The sequence below is a fragment of the Oncorhynchus mykiss genome, chromosome 29 (genome assembly GCF_057628025.1).
Source record: "Oncorhynchus mykiss isolate SJ-2025 chromosome 29, ASM5762802v1, whole genome shotgun sequence".
Lineage (NCBI taxonomy): Eukaryota > Metazoa > Chordata > Actinopteri > Salmoniformes > Salmonidae > Oncorhynchus > Oncorhynchus mykiss.
Window position 1 is genome coordinate 9,943,374 of NC_143050.1, and position 20,075 is coordinate 9,963,448.

Here is a 20,075-nt window from a genome sequence, read left to right on the forward strand (position 1 = left end):
AGTCTAAGAAGCTGTAAATGTGTTCGATATGCGCTATTTCTATACTTCCCGTTCTTTTACTTTCGGTTTTGTGCTTCAAACAACTGACAATATGGAAAATATATTTCACAAAGATTTAGACGGTACAATGATTATCTGCACCATACTTGCTTGTTTTGTCACTGTTGCATCCTAAGATGCTGGTTTCTTTTACTGAAGATTCCGAAGCATACTTATAACAAACGGAACAGATTTTTAAAAAATGTCCTCCATGACACATTACAGTCGACTTCTCTCTGCAGTGTCTTCAGCCCAACTCCTGAAATACATCCCTGAACTTTTACCGCCCTTGCATCTCCTAATCCAATCGTTTCAATTCAAGAACGGAAACCCCATTGTCATTTGTTCATTCAAATAACTCAACCCCTGCACACAAATCCCATTGGCTATCTGCAACCATTTGAAATCTAAACTCATTAACACACAATACGTTTCTCGATACACCACAGTCACATAAACTGAAAGTGATTGAACTATTTGCATTTTAGTAACCGAGAAATGTCTGAGTGATATCTGCATAGTACATTGTTGGTTAAATAACAGTGTTCACAGATATTCACAATAAAAACTGTAACAGATTTTTGGGGGGAGGGTAGACATTGAAAATCAGTCCGTTAGCTTAGTTAGTAAAGATATATATATATATATATATATTCAGTACCAGTTAAAAGTTTGAACAGACCTACTCATTCAAGAGTTTTTCTTTATTTTTACTATTTTCTACATTGTAGAATAATAGTGAAAACAACAGAACTATGAAATAACACACATGGAATCATGTAGTAACCAAAAAAGTGATATATTTGAGATTCTTCAAAGTAGCCACCCTTTGCCTTGATGACAGCTTTGCACACTATTGGCATTTTCTCAACGAGCTTCATGAGGTTGTCACCAGGAATGCATTTCAACCTGTTGGTACTAGGGGGCAGTATTTTCATTTTTGGAAAAAAAACATTCCCGTTTTCAACAGGATATTTTGTCAGGACAAATGCTAGAATATACATATAATTGACAGCTTTGGATAGAAAACACGATAAACTTACACAAATGCTTGTCTAACTTTGGCTGTAAAGCATATTTTGACAATCTGAGATGACAGGGTGATTAACAAAAGGCTAAGCTGTGTTCCAATATATTTCACTTGTGATTTTCATGAATAGGAAGATTTTCTAGGAAGATTTATGTCCGTTGTGTTATGCTAATTAGTGTCAGGCGATGATTATGCTCCCGGACCCGGGTTTGAGAGTCACAAGAAGTTAACTGCACCTCAGATTATAGCCCAAATAAAATGCCTCATAGAGTTCAAGTAACAGACACATCTCAACATCAACTGTTCAGAGGAGACTGTGTGAATCAGGCCTTCATGGTCGAATTGCTGCAAAGAAACCACTATTAAAGGGCACCAATAATAAGAAGAGACTTGCTTGGACCAAGAAACACGAGCAATGGACTGGTGGAAATCTGTCCTCTGGTCTGATGAGTGAAAATTTGAGATTTTTGGTTCCATCCGCTGTGTCTTTGTGAGACGCAGAGTAGGTGAACAGATGATCTCCATATGTGTGGTTACCACCGTGAAGCATGGAGGAGGAAGTGTGATGATGTGGTGGAGCTTTGCTGGTGACACTGTCTGTGATTTATTTAGAATTCAAGGCACACTTAACCGGCATGGCTACCACAGCATTCTGCAGCAATACGCCATTCCATCTGGGTTGGGTATAGTGGGACAGTCATTTGTTTTTCAACAGGACAATGGGTACTTTGAAGAATCTCAAATAGAAAACATGTTTTGACATATAAAACATATTTTGACATATTTTGACTGGTACTGTTTATAGGCTGAATTTGTTTTGTATTCCGGCGGATATAATTTAGTAAAAGCCCATATTAATCAAACACAAACTTGCAGCCACTAGCTAGCTTGTCAGTTGACGTTCAAAGTTAGCTCTGTTTTGTTTTGGAGCTGTGACAGAGTTCTATTGAGCAGCAAACCCTTTTTGACCATGGTCTTAATGACATTCTATTCAATCTAACCATGCGAAATTCTCTGAATAAATCATCTGTAACTATATATGGTAAAGATATGGGGTTTGGACTATGCCTTTTCTGATGCAATTCTCTATTGAATAAAGATATTGTCATAAACATTTAATGAAATAATCATTGTCTCATTCAGGCCCTGACCAAAGGCACTTACGTGCACAATCCTCTGCTTCAGTTGCTGGTAAGTGTTCTATTTGTTGCGTCTCTATAATACATTGTTAGGTTCTGAAAAACAGAGTATAAACTCAAACAGACGACTATAAACAGACGACTATAACAGAAGACTATATAGCTCAAACCAAGTTTATTCACCCCACTTCAGCTGGGTTGCTTCAGCTGCAAACACACTTTGTACATGATCAAACAGACATGTATATGTCATGAAGAGATTCATCTTAAGCATCCGCCCCTTTTTTCCCCAATTTTCGCCTAAAATGACACCCAAATCTATCTGCCTGTAGCTCAGGCCCTGAAGTAAGAATACGCATATTAATGGTACCATTTGAAAGGAACCACTTTGAAGTGTGTGTACATGTGAAAGGAATGTAGGAGAATATAACACAATTGATCTGGTAAAAATATAATGTAAAGAAAAAAACAACTGTTCTTTTGTATTTATTTTGTACCATCATCTTTGAAATGCAAGAGAAAGGACATCATGTATTATTCCAGCCCAGGTGCAATCTAGATTTTGGCCACTAGATGGCAGCAGTGTATGTGCAAAGTTTAAGACTAATCCAATGGACCATTGCATTTATGTTCAAAATGTTGTATCAAGACTTCCCAAATGTCCCTAATTTGTTTATTAATAACCTTTAATGTTCAAAATTGTACACTCTCCTCAAACAATAGCATGGTATTCTTTCACTGTCATAGCGACTGTAAATTGGACAGTACAGTTAGATTAACAAGAAATTAAGCTTTCTCCCAACAGCAGATATGTCTATGTCCTGGGAAATGTTCTTGTTACTTACAACCTCATGCTAATTGCATTAGCCTACATTAGCTCAGCTGTCCCGTGGAAGGGACACCGATCCCAAATAAGTTTTAATGGTGTGACTACTCAGGGTGTGACTACTCAGAACATCTGTTTTTCTAAACTGATGACACGTGGCATTGTTGTCAGAGCTGTCAGAGCAGTCAGTTAAACTTCAAGCGGTTATGACTGACCATCTTACTCAATCTCTGGACATTCTGTTCCCCTTTTCTCTCACAGTAACTTTCCATAGACAAATGTCATCTTCCCATTCCTTGACACATCACATACACAGTTATACAGTGGGGCAAAAAAGTATTTAGTCAACCACCAATTGTGCAAGTTCTCCCACTTAAAAAGATGAGAGAGGCCTGTAATTTTCATCATAGGTACACTTCAACTATGATAGACAAAATGAGAAAAAGAATTCCAGAAAATCACATTGTAGGATTTTTTATGAATTTGAAAGCTCTTTGGTCTTGGCCATAGTGGAGTTTGGAGTGTGACTGTTTGAGGTTGTGGACAGGTGTATTTTATACTGATAACAAGTTCAAACAGGTGCCATTAATACAGGTAACGAGTGGAGGACAGAGGAGCCTGTTAAAGAAGAAGTTACAGTCTGTGAGAGCCAGAAATCTTGCTTGTTTGTAGGTGACCAAATACTTATTTTCCACCATAATTTGCAAATAAATTCATTAAAAATCCTACAATGTGATTTTCTGCATTTTTTTCTCATTTTGTCTGTTATAGTTGAAGTATACCTATGATGAAAATTACAGGCCTCTCTCATCTTTTTAAGTGGGAGAACTTGCACAATTGGTGGTTGACTAAATACTTTTTTGCCCCACAGTATATAACCAACCGTATTACAGTCCTGAGTCATGACTGCAGTCAAATTCCAAGTTGGCCGTTGAGTCATGGTAATCTCCTCTTATGCACTCTGGACATGTATTGGTAGTACCCAACTCGCTAACGACCATCAGGTCGCTAATCAAATCAAATCAAATGTTATTGGTCACATACACATGGTTAGCAGATGTTATTGCGAGTGTAGTGAAATGCTTATGCTTCTAGATCCGACAGTGCAGCAATATCTAACAGGTAATATCTAACAACTCAACAACAGAACCTAATATCTAACAAATTCCACATCAAAACCTAATACACACAATCTAGTAAAGGAATGGGATGAGAATATATAAGTATAAAATATATGGATGAGCAGTGACAGAGCGGCCAAGATGCAATAGATAGTAAAGAATAGATAGTGAAGGATACAGTATACAGGATATACTGTACATATGAGATGAGTAATGTGAGATATGTAAACATTCTTAAAGTGGCATTATTAAAGTGACTAGTGTTCCATTTATTAAAGTGGCCAATGATATCAAGTATGTAGGTAGGCAGCCGCCTCTCTGTGTAAGTGGTGGCTGTTTAACAATCTGATGGCCTTGAGATAGAAGCTGTTTTTCAATCTCTCTGTCCCAGCTTTGATGCATCTGTACTGACCTCACCTTCTGGATGGAAGCGGGGTGAACAGGTAGTGGCTCGGGTGTACTTGATGATCTTTTTTGCCTTCCTGTGACATCGGGTGTTGTAGGTGTCCTGGAAGGCAAGTAGTTTGCCCCTGGTGATGCGTTGTGCAGACCACACTACCCTCTGGAGTGGCCTGCTTTTGTGGGCGGTGCAGTTGCCGTACCAGGCGGTGATACAGCCAAACAGGATGCTCTCAATTGTGCACCTGTAAAAGTTAGTGATGGTTTTCAGTGAAAAGTCACATTTTGTCAGCCTCCTGAGGTTGAAGAGGCGCTGTTGCGCTTTCTTCACCACACTGTCTGTGCGTGGACCATTTCAGTTTGTCGGTGACATGTACACAGAGGAACTTCAAACGTTCCACCTTCTCCACTGCTGTCCCATCGATGTAGATAGGGGGCTGCTCCCTCTGCTGCTTCCTGAAGTCCACGATCATCTCTTTTGTTTTGCTGACGTATTCATGTCTACTCCTCTGCTGTTGCTACAGTAGGTGGCAGCATAGGCCTCTCAAACCGATCTCCTTTTTAGAAATGTAACCCTTGCAGGAAAACCACATCTTTTGAAAATCTCTTTAAAATGTTTTAAGAACCTTCTGCTTTTTTTGTTTGTTGGCATCATGAAGCCATTCCATGTAGCAGGTTTGATTTTGTTAGTCTTTAAAGTTAACACTGTCTGTTCCGTCTTTCATTGAAGAACCAGAAAACACATTTTAGCAGACATGTCATATGAAGGCTGTGGGCATTCCATGGAATGGCAGAGTCATAGGATGAATACATAGTTATTATATACATTACATACTGTATATAGAACGTGTGCAATGTGGTCTGAGCAGACATTAAACAGAAAACACACAAAAAACATAAAGCAAAATAGCTCTTTGTAGTTTGAGGAGCTGTGCCTTTTTAGGGCTTTTAAGCGCTAATGTTCTCCATTGATTATTTTCAGCCTGGTCTCATAGACTAGACGTAACATAGTAAATGTAAATCTGGGACACTCAAAATAATATGATATGTTACGTTTGGTATGGTAACTTAAGACAGTAGGTTACTTAAGGCAATAACATGAATCTCATCATGGCCAACTTCAGCATTTTAGCTAATTTGCAACGTTGCAACTATTTCCTACTTTTTAGCTACTTTGCAACTACTTAGAATGTTAGCTAACCATACTTAATTTTAAACATGTTAGCTAACCCTTTCCCTAACCTTAACCCTTTAACCCTTCCCCTAACCTTAACCCTAACCTTAACTGTAACACCTAATCCCGAGTCTAGCTAACCTTAGCCAGCTAGCTAACACTAGCGTTAGCAACCTAGGCATCTAGGTAACGTTTGCCACGGCAAAAGTTTAGCAAATTCATAACATAGTGCATGTCTTGCAAATTCTCATCATAATGCACAAACTATAATTCATAACATATTGTACAAATTGCAGTTCGTAACGTATCATTTGAAATGGATAATGGACATCCACAAATTAATACCATAAGAAACGTAACATATCATACTTAATGCAGTGTCTCAGATTTACATACATAATAATACAAAATGCTCTGAGACCAGGTTGTCCTTCTCTCTTATTGTTCCTCAGAACATCCATCGTATCATAAGGGGATCTGGTCCACCCCGGTTCCACCTCGTGATGAGTGATGGCCTGCACACCATGTCCTGTAAGTAGTATTGTGTTATTAACGGAATTACCGGTATTGGTAATAATGTAATCACCATGATTCCTTATTAACATTGCAAAACAATTCAACTTAGTAAGGCTTCATTCTTGCTCATGATGTGTGATGACCTGCACACCCAGTCCTTTGAGCCTAACCTGTCTGTGCCCACTCTGTGTCTGTGTGTGTGTGTGTGTGTGTGTGTGTGTGTGTGTGTGTATGTGTGTGTGTGTGTGTGTGTGTGTGTGTGTGTGTGTGTGTGTGTGGTGTAGCCTTCTGGCTGGATCCCCAAATGAACCGTCTGGTTGAGGAGAACTGTCTGCTCCCCTACTGTGTCTGTCTACTGAAGAGGAGTGTCACCAACATACTGAAGGATGGAAGGTACGCCTGGACTCTTTATCTCTGTCTCTCTCTTTCGCTCTCTCTCTCTGTCTCTGTCTCTATGTCTGTCTCTCTCTCTGTCTCTCTCTGTCTCTGTCACTCTCTCTCTGTCTCTCTCTCTCTGTCTCTCTCTCTGTCTGTCTCTCTGTCTCTGGCTCTCTCTGTCTCTCTCTCTCTCTCTTTCTACTCTTTCTCTCTGTCTTGCTCTCTCTCTCTCTCTCTTGCAGTGCATGCTGGGAGTTTTTGGGAGTTTAAGTGTTTGGTGTGGAGGGCTCTATCCTAACTAACTTTCTTCGATTCTTTTCTTTACATGTTATTTTCTATGGTGGAGGGTTAATGCAATATTTGTTTTAGCGGTATCCACAGTTTTTTCAAAGTTAGGGTGGAAGAGGACAGAGTAACTTTCCTGGGGTTTGGAAGGTGTGGTGTGCGCAATGGCTTCTCAGCCTAGCGGAGGAGGAGACGCTGTCGATACGGCATGGATTCAGGTGTGTTCCTGAGAATAGAATTAAGATGGAGGAGGTTCTGCTCGCGGTCGGTGAACAGGTAGGAGCTGAATTTATACATTCTGCTTCTAGAATGAACAAAGCTGTGTGTTGTGTTCATGAAAAGGGCTAATTTGGTTTGTAGGCTAATTGCTAGCGGAATATTTGTAAGGGATGTGTTGGTGTCAATTTCACCTCTCTCTACCCCTTCGACAAGAGTGGTAGTTGCAAATTTGCCTCCGTTTCTTACAGATGACCAAATCAGAAAAGAGCTGAGTCGTTTTGGTAAGTTTGCTAGCGGTTTTCGTGTACTGTCAGCAGGCTTTCAGGCAGATGCCGTTAAGCACGTTGTTTCGTTCCGGAGGCAAGTGTTTATGTTTCTGAGCAACAATTATCAACAACTAAATGTGCATTTTAAAGTGAGGTACGGGGAGGGCCTCTATGCAGGGTTTGCCAGCACAGATAGTCTACAATGTTTTGAGTGTGGGGATTTGGGGCATAAGAGCTTTGCGTGCCCACATAAAGCCCGTAGACAAGGTGAGGGTACAAGCGCCAGTGGGGGAAATCAAGGTCAAAGTGCAGGGGGTAATGAGATGCAGAAGCTGGGCCTAGTCATGCCAGGGAAGGTGGTGTAGATGAGGCTGGGCCTAGTCAGGCTAGAGATGGTGGGGTATCTGAGCCTGGGTGTAGTCAGGCTATGGATGGTGGTGTAGATGATTTTGGGCCTAGTCATGCTATGGAGGGTGATGTAGATTATTCTGGGTCTAGTCATGCTATGGAGGGTGGTGTAGATGATTCTGGGCCTAGTCATGCTATGGAGGGTGGTCTAGATGATTCTGGGTCTAGTCAGGTTATTCTAGTGGATGAGGAGAGTATAGTGGGGAAATGTAAGGGACTAGGGGGGAGGAGGAGGGTGTCAAGCGGAAAAGGAAAAAGGGTGTGGACAAAGGCACCATGGAACCTTTGCCTGTTGCTGTGGGTGATGCCCTGACTAGAGAGGAAGGGCAGGTGGTCAGGGTGGGAGATAGAGATGAGGAGGAAAGTGAGTCTGAGGAAGAGGGTGAGGAGTTATTTTTTTCAGACTCCTCTTCAATGGGCCCGGAGCTGACAGCCAGTCAAGCAGAGGGGTCTAAGTACACATTGAGAGAACTGACAAGGTTCCTGAACGAGACTAAGGGGAAAAAAGTTAATCTTGAGGCTTTTTTTCCTGGCTTTTTGAGCTTTGCTATTGGTCTCTTTCTCTGCTGGCTTTTCTCCCACTTCTTATGGAGACTCTTCGGGTAGGCTCGCTCAATATAAATGGCGCCAGAGACGCGGGAAAGAGGAGTGTGTTGGGTGAATATGTAAAACAAAAAAAAGTACAGGTGTTGTTTCTGCAGGAGACACAGTGATGTGTTGAATGAAGTCGATTGGGGGCTCTGGTGGAAAGGGGCAAGTGTGTTGATCCATGGGACAAATCTTAGTGCAGGCGTGGCAGTCCTTTTTGCACCTGGGCTGTCTGTAAAACGTTGCTCCTCCAAGGATGTGTGTAAAGGTAGGTTGCTTGTTGTTAAAGCAGAAATTAACAACATGGGTTTTGTCTTTATAAATGTTTATGCGTCTAACACAGGGAGAGAAAGAGGGGTTCTATTTGGGAGTCTTAGACAGGAACTCTCACAGGAAGAGCCTGAGGAGACACTGGTGGTCAGAGGGGACTGGAACTGTACAATGGATTTTACAAAAGACAGAAATGGGGAAGAGCCTCATTCAGTGTCAGTGGGAGTGTTAAAGGACATCATTAATCAGTTAAACCTAGTGGATGTTTGGAGAACTAAACATCCAAACACAAGACAGTATACACGGGTGAAGGTTTTTAGGGCTAGGGTGAGTGCAGCCTGACTTGATCGGTTTTACATGTCTAGGAATCGGAGCAATAGGCTGCTGGGCGCTACCATTGTGCACCTGTAAAAGCAAAAGCAAAGGGAGCACTTGTGAGAGCTAGGTTCTCCATGCTCAAGGAGATGGATGCTCCCAGCTCCTTCTTCTTTGGTTTGGAAAGACAGAGCGGTGAAGCCAAGGGTATGCATTGTCTACGGCTGTCTGATGGGCCGGTGACCTCTGTGGTGGGTGAGATGCGGGAGCGAACTGTGGAGTTTTATACTGAATTGTATAGGGCAGAAGTGTGTGATCCTATGTGTGCTCAAGTCTTGTTCGCAGGACTCCCTAAGCTCTCTCTGGCACAGAGGGATGAAATGGACATTCCTCTTTTGTCCCATGAACTGGCAGAGGCCGTAACCCAGATGTCCCCCGGTCATGTACCCCCCGGTCATGTACCCCCGGGGGTCGATGGACTACCAGTGGAGTTTTATAAAACATTTATGGGGAATAATTGGACAGGACTTCTTTTGCGTGTTGCGTGAATGCGTCGGGGTAGGAGAGTTGCCGATGAGCTGCCATCGGGCGGCTCTGACTCTCCTGCCCAAAAAAGGGGACATAAGAACAGAACTGGAGGCCTGTGGCATTACTCTGTGCGGACTACAAGATATTTGCCAAAGTCTTCTCTAACAGACTGAAGTCGCATTTGGACTCGATAATACATAAGAACCAAACATATTGTGTACCGGGACGCTCAATCACGGTCAACTTGTTCTTAATCAGGGACATGTTGGACTTGTCAAGAGGATCTAATGTGAACTTTGGACTAGTCTCTTTAGATCATGAGAAGGCTTTTGATAGAGTGGACCATGAGTATCTGTTTAATGTGATGTCTGTGTTTGGGATTGGGAAGAGTTTTTTGACATGTGTGAAGCTGTTGTATGCTGGCGTGTCATGTATGGTCAAGGTTGGAGGGGGGCTCAGTAGGCCAGTCTGGGTGAGACGGGGCATTAGACAAGGATGCCCTCTATCTGGGCAGTTATACACATTAGCCATTGAGCCTTTTTTAGGACTGCTACGCAGGAGACTGCAGGGAGTGTGCTGGACAGGAATAGATGTGGTGACAGGCATAGCAGTGTCAGCATATGCAGATGATGTTTCTGTGATGGTCAGGGATGATCAGGATATGCAGGCACTAGAGACCAGTCTGAAGGTGTACGAGGGAGCTTCATCAGCTAAGGTAAACTGGGGCAAGAGCAAAGCTCTGTTTTGTGGGGCATGGGGGGATAGGGCTCCTACTCTGCGTCCAGGGGGTTTGCAGTGGGGTTGTGAAGGGCTTAAAGTGTTGGGGGTGTACCTGGGCTCAGAGAACTGGGTAAGGAAGAACTGGGTGGGGCTGTCACAGGCTGTGGTGTCAAGACAGGCCAGGTGGAGGTGGCTCCTGTCCCAGGTGTCATATAGAGGGAGGGTGCTGATAATTAACAACCTGGTAGCATCTTCCCTGTGGCATAAACTGTCTGTCCTCATCGCCCCCCGCCGGTCTGCTCACAGACCTGCAACGCAGTGGACTTCTTCTGATCGGGCCATCACTGGCTGAAGGCAGCAGTGTTGTACATGACCGTTCATGAAGGAGGACAGGGCCTGGTGGAACTGGAGAGCAGGATGGCTGCTTTCAGGCTAAAGGCGGTGCAGAGACTGCTATACCATGCTGATGTTGGCTGGAGGGAGCCAGCATGCGCGCTGCTGAGGAGAGCTGGCGGATTAGGGTTGGACCGGCAGCTGTTCCTCATGAAGCTGGAGAGGCTGAGTACAGCAGGTCTCTCAGATCTTTACTCTGCAGTGCTGAGGGCCTGGCAGCTGCTAAGGCCCATACAAGAAGGGGGTGTGGAGCCTGGGCTGTGGGTGTGGGAGGAGCCTATTTTCCACAACCCAGCCATCCCTTTGAGATCGGTTCAGTCAGCCACCCTGCAGAGGCAACTGATGGCAGGGGGTTTACTAAGGCTGGGTGACCTGAGACTGCTGGGAGAGGAGGGGTGGAAAACCCTGGCAGTCTTGCCACAACAAACAGGAATAACGTCTCTTAGCCTGCTGGAGAGATTCCTGGAGGAGGTCCAGGAGGCACTGTCTGAGACGGTAAGGGGGATGTTTGAGCGGCCAAAGGGAGAGGTGCCACCAATGTTTCCGCCACTGCAGGTGACGGCAGAGACTGGAGACTGGCAAGGGGGTCTGGAGGGCTTGTTAGATTTTAACACTCCGAGCCTGGGGGAGTTTGAAGGAGTGGGAGGTAAAGCCCTCTACAACCTCTGCATTAAGGGTAGGAACATTAGGAGCCTAACAGGAGTGAAGGCACATCAGTGGCAGGGGGTATGTGGGGTGGAGAGTATGGTGGGTTTTAGATAGAGGCTCTACAAACCCCCAGTACCAAAGATTTCAGGGGACTTCCAGAGGAGGGCTCTTCATGGAGCCCTGGCCACTAACAGCTGGTTGGCACAGGTTGAACCGGGAATCGGGCAGGGGTGTCTTTTCTGCAAAATGAAAGAAACTGTGATTCATGTGTTTGCTATGTACACAAGGTTAATGCCTTTAATGTCTCTGTTGGAATGTCTGTCTGAGAGGTTATCGGTGGTTTTTACTGTTGGGATGTTCATAATGGGATACAGGTATTCGATTAAGGAGAAAGCCGATTAAGGAGAAAGCCAAACGTGGGATGGTCTCTGCGCGCCTGAGGGTTGAGTTTGAGTTATATAAAAGGATAAAATGTGTAGAGATATTTGAGGAGATCTGGTGTGTTGGGGGGGCTGTCTGTATAGCTGGGGAAGATGTTTTGGATATACAGTTGTAGGAGTGGGTATTGTGATGTTGGTTTGTATCATGTGGTAGATAGAAAGGTGAGTATGGTAAATGTATGCAGTACAGGATATATATATATATATATATATATATATATTTTTAAGGGGGGGGTGAGTTTGAAATGAAATTAGATTGTTTAAGTAAAGAAAGACAAAAGTATTTCTCTCTCTCTCTTTCATTCTCTCTTTTTCTCTCTCTCTCTCTCTCTCTCTCTCTCTCTCTCTCTCTCTCTCTCTCTCTCTCTCTCTCTGTCTCACTCTCTCTTCTCCCACTCTTCCTCTGTTTCTGTTTCTCATTCCTTCTTTCCTCTTGTCTTTCTGATCTGTCTGTGTTTTTAATGTGTGTGTGTGTGTGTGTGTGTGTGTGTGTGTGTGTGTGTTGCAGGTGTATGGTGACAGTATTGGAGATGGAGGTGGTGAAGTCAGCAGAGGAGGTGGGAGGGAAGATTGGAACACCTACTCCCTATGTAGAAGGTAAGGCAACACCAACTGCTACTGTTATTAATCTAATGCATTACAGTATAACTGCTTCATAGCGCGTTATACCTGCAAGGCTTTAAGTAATGTTTGCAGGACATGTTTGTTATTTTATAAATAACAAATGTGGCATTTCCACTGACAGGTGTGTTGGTTTTTTGTATGAATTAATTGCAATGCATCAGTACAGCAATGTAGCAATTTAGGCAATGTGATCACATCACACAACAGCTACACATCGCTCTCGCCATTCACATTTCCCGCCAGTTCATTGCAAACAATGTAGCCTATTTTATAGCCACTTCGCAAGCAAGAGGATCGATCGATGCTTCTCTCCACGAATTGGCCTAGGCCTATTAAAAATGGTTTGAAATAAGTTTCAAACTACACTGACTATACAAAACATGAAGAACACCTGCTCTTTCCATGACATAGACTGACTATGTGAATCCAGGTTAAAAAATATTTTGTAAGCCTTGAGACAATTGAGACATGGATTGTGTATGTGTGCCCTTCAGAGGTTGAATGGGCAAGACAAAATATTTTGTTGCTTTTAAATGGGGTATGATAGTATGTGCCAGGTGCAACAGTTTGTGTCAAGAACTGCAATGCTGCTGGGTTTTTCATGATCAACGGTTTCCCGTGTGTATCAAGAATGGTCCACCACCCATAGGACATCCAGCCAACTTGACACAACTGTGGGAAGCATTGGAGTCAACATGGGCCAGCATCCCTGTGGAACGCTTTCAACACCTTGTATTATCCATTCCCTGAAGGGGGGGGGGGGGGGGGGGTGCAACTCAACATTAGGAAGGTGTTCTTAATGTTTGGTTTACTCAGTGTATATTGACATTCATTGTATAGGCTACTCGTTTAACCTCATCAATCTACACACAATGACAAAGCAAAATATGTTAATTAGATCACATTTACATACTGTAAGTATTCAGACTCTTTACTCAGTACTTTATTGAAGCACCTTTGGCAGCAATTACAGCCTCGAGTCTTCTTGGGTATGACGCTAAAAGCTTGGCACACCTGTATTTGGGGAGGTTCTCCCATTCTTCTCTGCAGACCCTCTCAAGATCTGTCAAGTTGGAAGAGTAGTGTTGCTGCACAGTATTCAGTGTGTTTCTCTCTAGAGATGTTTGATGGGGTTCAAGTCCGGGCTCTGGCTGGGCCACTCAAGGACATTCAGAGACTTGTCCCGAAGCCACTTCTGCATTGTCTTGGCTTTGTGCTTGGGGTCGTTGTCCTGTTGGAAGGTGAACCTTCGCCCCAGTCTGAGGTCCTGAGTGCTCTGGAGCAGGTTTTCACCAAGGATCTCTCTGTTCTTTGCTCTGTTCATCTTTCCCTCGATTCTGAATAGTCTCCCAGTCCCTGCCGCTGAAAAACATTCCCACAGCATGATGATGCCCCTCCATATTTCACTGTAGGTATGGTGCCAGATTTCCTCCAGACATGACACTTGGAGTTCAATCTTGGTTTCATCAGACCAGAGAATCTTGTTTCTCATGTTCTGAGAGTCCTTTGGTACATTTTGACAAATTCTAAGTGCCCAAATTCTAAGTTCTGTGTGCCCACTACCATACCATTTGTCATTTTGGGGCATTGTGTGTAGATTGATGAGGACATTTTTTTATTTAATCCATTTTAGAATAAGGATATAACGTAATAAAATGTGGAAAATGGGAAGGGGTATGAAATACTTTTCGTAGGCACCGTATTAGGCTATATATTACAGGCCTGCTAAAGTGAATCTATGTGACCATCTATGCTATAGGCAACCCTAAATGACAGAGACCTCAAAATATACACCAGAGTTGACCCTTATCAATAAGTGGTTGCACAGATTTAGACAAAGCACTCTAATTCTAGGAAGCAACACATCCGCCACGCTGATCTTCAACACTGGAGCCCCCCAGGGGTGCATGCTCAGCCCCTCCTTTACTCCTTGTTCACCCACGACTGCATGGCCAGGCACATCTCCAACACCATCATTAAGTTTGCAGATGACACAACACAACCTGATCACCGACATTGACGAGACAGTCTATAGCGAGGAGGTCAGAGACCTGGCCGGGTGGTGCCAGAATAACAACCTATCCCTCAACGTAACCAAGACTAAGGAGATGATTGTGGACTACAGAAAAAGGAGGATAGAGCACGCCCCCATTCTCATTAACGGGCTGTAGTGGAGCAGGTTGAGAGCTTCAAAATCCTTGGTGTCCACATCACCAACAAACTAGAACGGTCCAAATACACCAAGACAGTCGTGAAGAGGGCACGACAAATCCTATTCCCCCTCAGGAAACTAAAAAGATTTGGCATTGGTCCTGAGATCCTCAAAAGGTTCTACAGCTGCAACACCACTGCCTGGTACGGCAATTGCTCGGCCTCTGACCGCAAGACCCTACAGAGGGTCGTGTGTACGGCCCAGTACATCACTGGGGCTAAGCTGCCTGCCATCCAGGACCTCTACTCCAGGCGGTGTCAGAGGAATTCCGTAAAATTTGTCAAAGACCTCAGCCACCCCATTCATAGACTGTTCTCGCTACTATCGCATGGCAAGTGGTTCCGGAGTGCCAAGTCTAGGACAAAAAGGCTTCTCAACAGTTTTTACTCCCAAGCCATAAGACTCCTGAACAGGTAATCAAATGGCTACTTGGACTATTTGCATTGTGTGCCACCCCCTCCTTTACGCTGCTGCTACTCTCTGTTCATCATATAATCATAGTCACTTTAATCATATCTACATGTACATACTACCTCAATCAGCCTGACTAACCAGTGTCTGTTTATAGCCTCTCTACTGTATATAGCCTCTCTACTGTATATAGCGCCTCTACTGTATATAGCGCCTCTACTGTATATAGCCTCTCTACTGTATATAGCCTCTCTACTGTATGTAGCCTCTCTACTGTATATAGTCTCTCTACTGTATATAGCCTCTCTACTGTATGTAGCCTCTCTACTGTATGTAGCCTCTCCACTGTATATAGCCTATCTACTGTATATAGCCTCTCTACTGTATATAGCCTCTCTACTGTATATAGTCTCTCTACTGTATATAGTCTCTCTACTGTATTTAGCCTCTCTACTGTATATAGCCACTCTACTGTATATATGGCCTCCGTACTGTATATAGCCTCGCTACTGTATATAGCCTCGCTACTGTATATAGTCTCTCTACTGTATGTAGCCTCTCTACTGTATGTAGCCTCTCTACTGTATATAGCCTCGCTACTGTATGTAGCCTCTCTACTGTATATAGCCTCGCTACTGTATATAGTCTCTCTACTGTATGTAGTCTCTCTACTGTATGTAGCCTTTCTACTGTATATAGCCTCACTACTGTATATAGTCTCTCTACTGTATGTAGCCTCTCTACTGTATGTAGCCTCTCTACTGTATGTAGCCTCTCTACTGTATGTAGCCTCTCTACTGTATATAACCTCTCTACTGTATGTAGCCTCTCTACTGTATATAGCCTCGCTACTATATATAGCCCCGCTACTGTATATAGCCTCGCTACTGTATATAGCCTCTCTACTGTATGTAGCCTCTCTACTGTATATAGCCTCGCTACTGTATATAGCCTCTCTACTGTATGTAGCCTCTCTACTGTATGTAGCTTCTCTACTGTATGTAGCCTCGCTACTGTATTTTTCACTGTTTCACTGTCTTTTTTCTGTTGTTTTTATTTCTTTACTTACCTATTGTTCACCTCATACCTTTTTTGCACTAGTGGTTACGGTAAGCATTTCACTATCTACACACAGGTCTACACCTGTAACAAATACACTTTGATTTGATTTGATTCAAATGTACTGTCAACATAATTAACCATTGCTTCATTAAAATTGATAAACAGCTGATTATTAGGCTATGGACATGTTGATCATTAGGCTATGGACAGGTTGATCATTAGGCTATGGACAGGTTGATCATTAGACTATGGACAGGTTGATCATTAGACTATGGACAGGTTGATCATCAGGTTATGGACAGGCTGATCATTAGGCTATGGACAGGTTGATCATTAGGCTATGGACAGGTTGATCATTAGGCTATGGACAGGTTGATCATTAGGCTATGGACAGGTTGATCATTAGACTACGGACAGGTTGATCATCAGGTTATGGACAGGCTGATCATTAGGCTATGGACAGGCTGATCATTAGGCTGTGGACAAGCTGATCATTAGACTGTGGACAAGCTGATCCTTAGACTGTGGACTGGCTGATCATTAGACTGTGGACTGGCTGATCATTAGACTATGGACTGGCTGATCATTAGACTATGGACTGGCTGATCATTAGACTATGGACTGGCTGATCATTAGACTATGGACTGGCTGATCATTAGACTGTGGACTAGCTGATCATTAGACTATGAACAGGCAAATCATTAGACTGTGGACAGGCTGATGATTAGACTGTGGACAGAATGATGATTAGACTGTGGACTGGCTGATGATTAGACTGTGGACAGGCTAATCATTAGGCTATGGACAGGCTGATCATTAGGCTGTGGACATGCTGATCATTAGACTATGGACAGGCTGATCATTAGGCTGTGGACAGGCTGATCATTAGACTATGGACAGGCTGATCATTAGACTATGGACAGGCTGATCAATAGGCTATGCACAGGCTGATCATTAGACTATGCGCAGGCTGATCATTAGACTATGGACAGGCTGATCATTAGACTATGGACAGGCTGATCATTAGGCTATGGACAGGCTGATCATTAGACTATGGACAGGTTGATCATTAGACTATGGACAGGTTGATCATCAGGTTATGGACAGGCTGATCATTAGGCTGTGGACAGGCTGATCATTAGACTGTGGACAGGCTGATCATTAGGCTGTGGACAGGCTGATCATTAGACTATGGACAGGTTGATCATTAGATTATGGACAGGCTGATCATTAGGCTATGGACAGGTTGATCATTAGACTATGGACAGGCTGATCATTAGACTATGGACAGGCTGATCATTAGGCTATGGACAGGCTGATCATTAGACTATGGACAGGCTGATCATTAGACTATGGACAGGCTGATCATTAGGCTGTGGACAGGCTGATCATTAGACTATGGACAGGCTGATCATTAGACTATGGACAGGCTGATCATTAGGCTATGGACAGGCTGATCATTAGACTATGGACAGGCTGATCATTAGGCTATGGACAGGCTGATCATTAGGCTATGGACAGGCTGATCATTAGGCTGTGGACAGGCTGATCATTAGACTGTGGACAGGCTGATCATTAGACTATGGACAGGCTGATCATTAGACTGTGGACAGGCTTATCATTAGACTATGGACAGGCTGATCATTAGGCTATGGACAGGCTGATCATTAGACTATGGACAGATTGATCATTAGGCTATGGACAGGCTGATCATTAGGCTATGGACAGGCTAATCATTAGGCTGTGGACAGGCTGATCATTAGACTGTGGACAGGCTGATCATTAGGCTGTGGACAGGCTGATCATTAGACTATGGACAGGTTGATCATTAGATTATGGACAGGCTGATCATTAGGCTATGGACAGGCTGATCATTAGACTATGGACAGGCTGATCATTAGACTATGGACAGGCTGATCATTAGACTATGGACAGGCTGATCATTAGACTATGGACAGGCTGATCATTAGACTATGGACAGGCTGATCATTAGACTACGGACAGGCTGATCATTAGGCTACGGATAGGCTGATCATTAGGCTGTGGACAGGCTGATCATTAGACTGTGGACAGGCTGATCATTAGGCTGTGGACAGGCTGATCATTAGGCTGTGGACAGGCTGATCATTAGACTATGGACAGATTGATCATTAGGCTATGGACAGGCTGATCATTAGGCTATGGACAGGCTAATCATTAGGCTGTGGACAGGCTGATCATTAGGCTGTGGACAGGTTGATCATTAGGCTGTGGACAGGTTGATCATTAGGCTGTGGACAGGCTGATCATTAGGCTATGGACAGGCTGATCATTAGGCTGTGGACAGGCTGATCATTAGGCTGTGGACAGGTTTCATGCTTGTCATTCTATTTTTGATTTAATCTTCATATAGCCTATATAACAACTGTCTCTACAGTGCGCCTCCTTTTTAAAACTTTCCTCTACATTTTACATGATATGTGTAGGCTACATTTATTTAGCATTATCATACAATGTAGGCTAGTTTTTGATATCCTACAGAAAGGATTTGAAGCTAAGGCCAGGTTTTGAATATTTTTTTTGATACAGGAGAAATGTGATTTGCCTATGTTTATGGGTGAGATTAGCAGCAAGTGGCTTTGATTGATGGGTCCTATTAGACGGGTGTGTGTATGAGTTTCCTAATTGTCTATGTCCATTCAGAAATGTTCCTGAAATAGACCTACTCTGTCTGGACTGCACCTCTGTAGTCAGATAGACAGAACTGTAGGCAGCGAGCATCATGATGGTCGGCATGTACGAATAAGAACAGGTACCAGTTTTGCATTTCCTGTCTTATTAAATGGGGTGCACCTAAATGAAACGTACCCAAGCTCCTTTCATGAAAGCCCTGTAGGATGAATAGCCTACTCTTTTACTGCGTCCTCTCTAGCCACTTAGAACAACATATTGCCAGTGAGAATGACTGGGGAAAACACATTGGATTTGGTTTGAACGGTTTAGTGCGTCAATATGGGAATCTGTATTTTTTGGGGAATTCAGACGAAAAGATCCCAACGCAGTTGTTGAGAAAAGGCATTTAACCTTACCTCTCTGTGTAGACAAAGTACCTGTCTGTCTTGTCTTTGTAGGACCAGCGTTGAGACACATTTTACCTTTGCAACTTCGGCTTGGTCTGTCCACACTCTTCTAAACTAGTCCCTATCTGGTCTTAACCTGGGGCGGCAGGGTAGCCTAGTGGTTAGAGCGTTGGACTAGTAACCGGAAGGTTGCAAGTTCAAACCCCCGAGCTGACAAGGTACAAATATGTCGTTCTGCCACTGAACAGGCAGTTAACCCACTGTTCCTAGGCCGTCATTGAAAATAAGAATTTGTTCTTAACTGACTTGCCTGGTTAAATAAAGGTAAAAAAAAAAAAAAAAAAAAAAAAAAAAAAAAACCTGTTACCTGTGTTCTCTGTCGTGTCCTCTCCAGGCCAGAGAAGGACTCTTCAGAACCAGGTCTCTGCTGAGAGTCACGCTGCTGCTTCTACTTCTACTGCCTCCCCTCACAACCAGCCCAGAGGTGAGTTCCATCACAATGTACTGGAATGTATTTTCTGCTGCCTGCTTCTACTGCCTCCCCTCACACCCAGCCCAGCGGTGAGTTCCATCACAATGTGACCTTTTACCATGGCTGAAGGGAGGTTCTACCATATTCATCACACCAGTCTATTCCTTTTACCATGGCTGAAGGGAGGTTCTACCATATTCATCACACCAGTCTATTCCTTTTACCATGGCTGAAGGGAGGTTCTACCATATTCCTCACACCAGTCCATTCCTTTTAGCATGGCTGAAGGGAGGTTCTACCATATTCCTCACACCAGTCCATTCCTTTTAGCATGGCTGAAGGGAGGTTCTACCATATTCCTCACACCAGTCTATTCCTTTTACCATGGCTGAAGGGAGGTTCTACCATATTCCTCACACCAGTCTATTCCTTTTACCATGGCTGAAGGGAGGTTCTACCATATTCCTCACACCAGTCTATTCCTTTTACCATGGCTGAAGGGAGGTTCTACCATATTCATCACACCAGTCTAT

At 43.5% G+C, this 20,075-nt stretch overlaps 1 protein-coding gene across 6 annotated transcripts in view; it reads left to right on the top strand.

The window, feature by feature from the left end:
* LOC110509458 (replication protein A 70 kDa DNA-binding subunit) overlaps positions 1–20,075 on the top strand; it is a 77,038-nt gene that overhangs the window by 878 nt on the left and 56,085 nt on the right. For 4 of the 6 annotated variants that reach the window (XM_090226245.1, XM_090226244.1, XM_090226246.1 and 1 more), the window contains exons 2-6: positions 2,213–2,260; positions 6,181–6,259; positions 6,529–6,637; positions 12,211–12,299; positions 19,465–19,554. In XM_090226245.1, coding sequence (XP_090082371.1) covers positions 2,213–2,260; positions 6,181–6,259; positions 6,529–6,637; positions 12,211–12,299; positions 19,465–19,554 — 415 coding nt within the window. Of the gene's footprint in view, positions 1–2,212; positions 2,261–6,180; positions 6,260–6,528; positions 6,638–12,210; positions 12,300–17,894; positions 18,803–19,464; positions 19,555–20,075 lie in introns of those variants that run through there. The other 2 variants (XM_090226249.1, XM_090226248.1) reach the window with 2 other exon arrangements.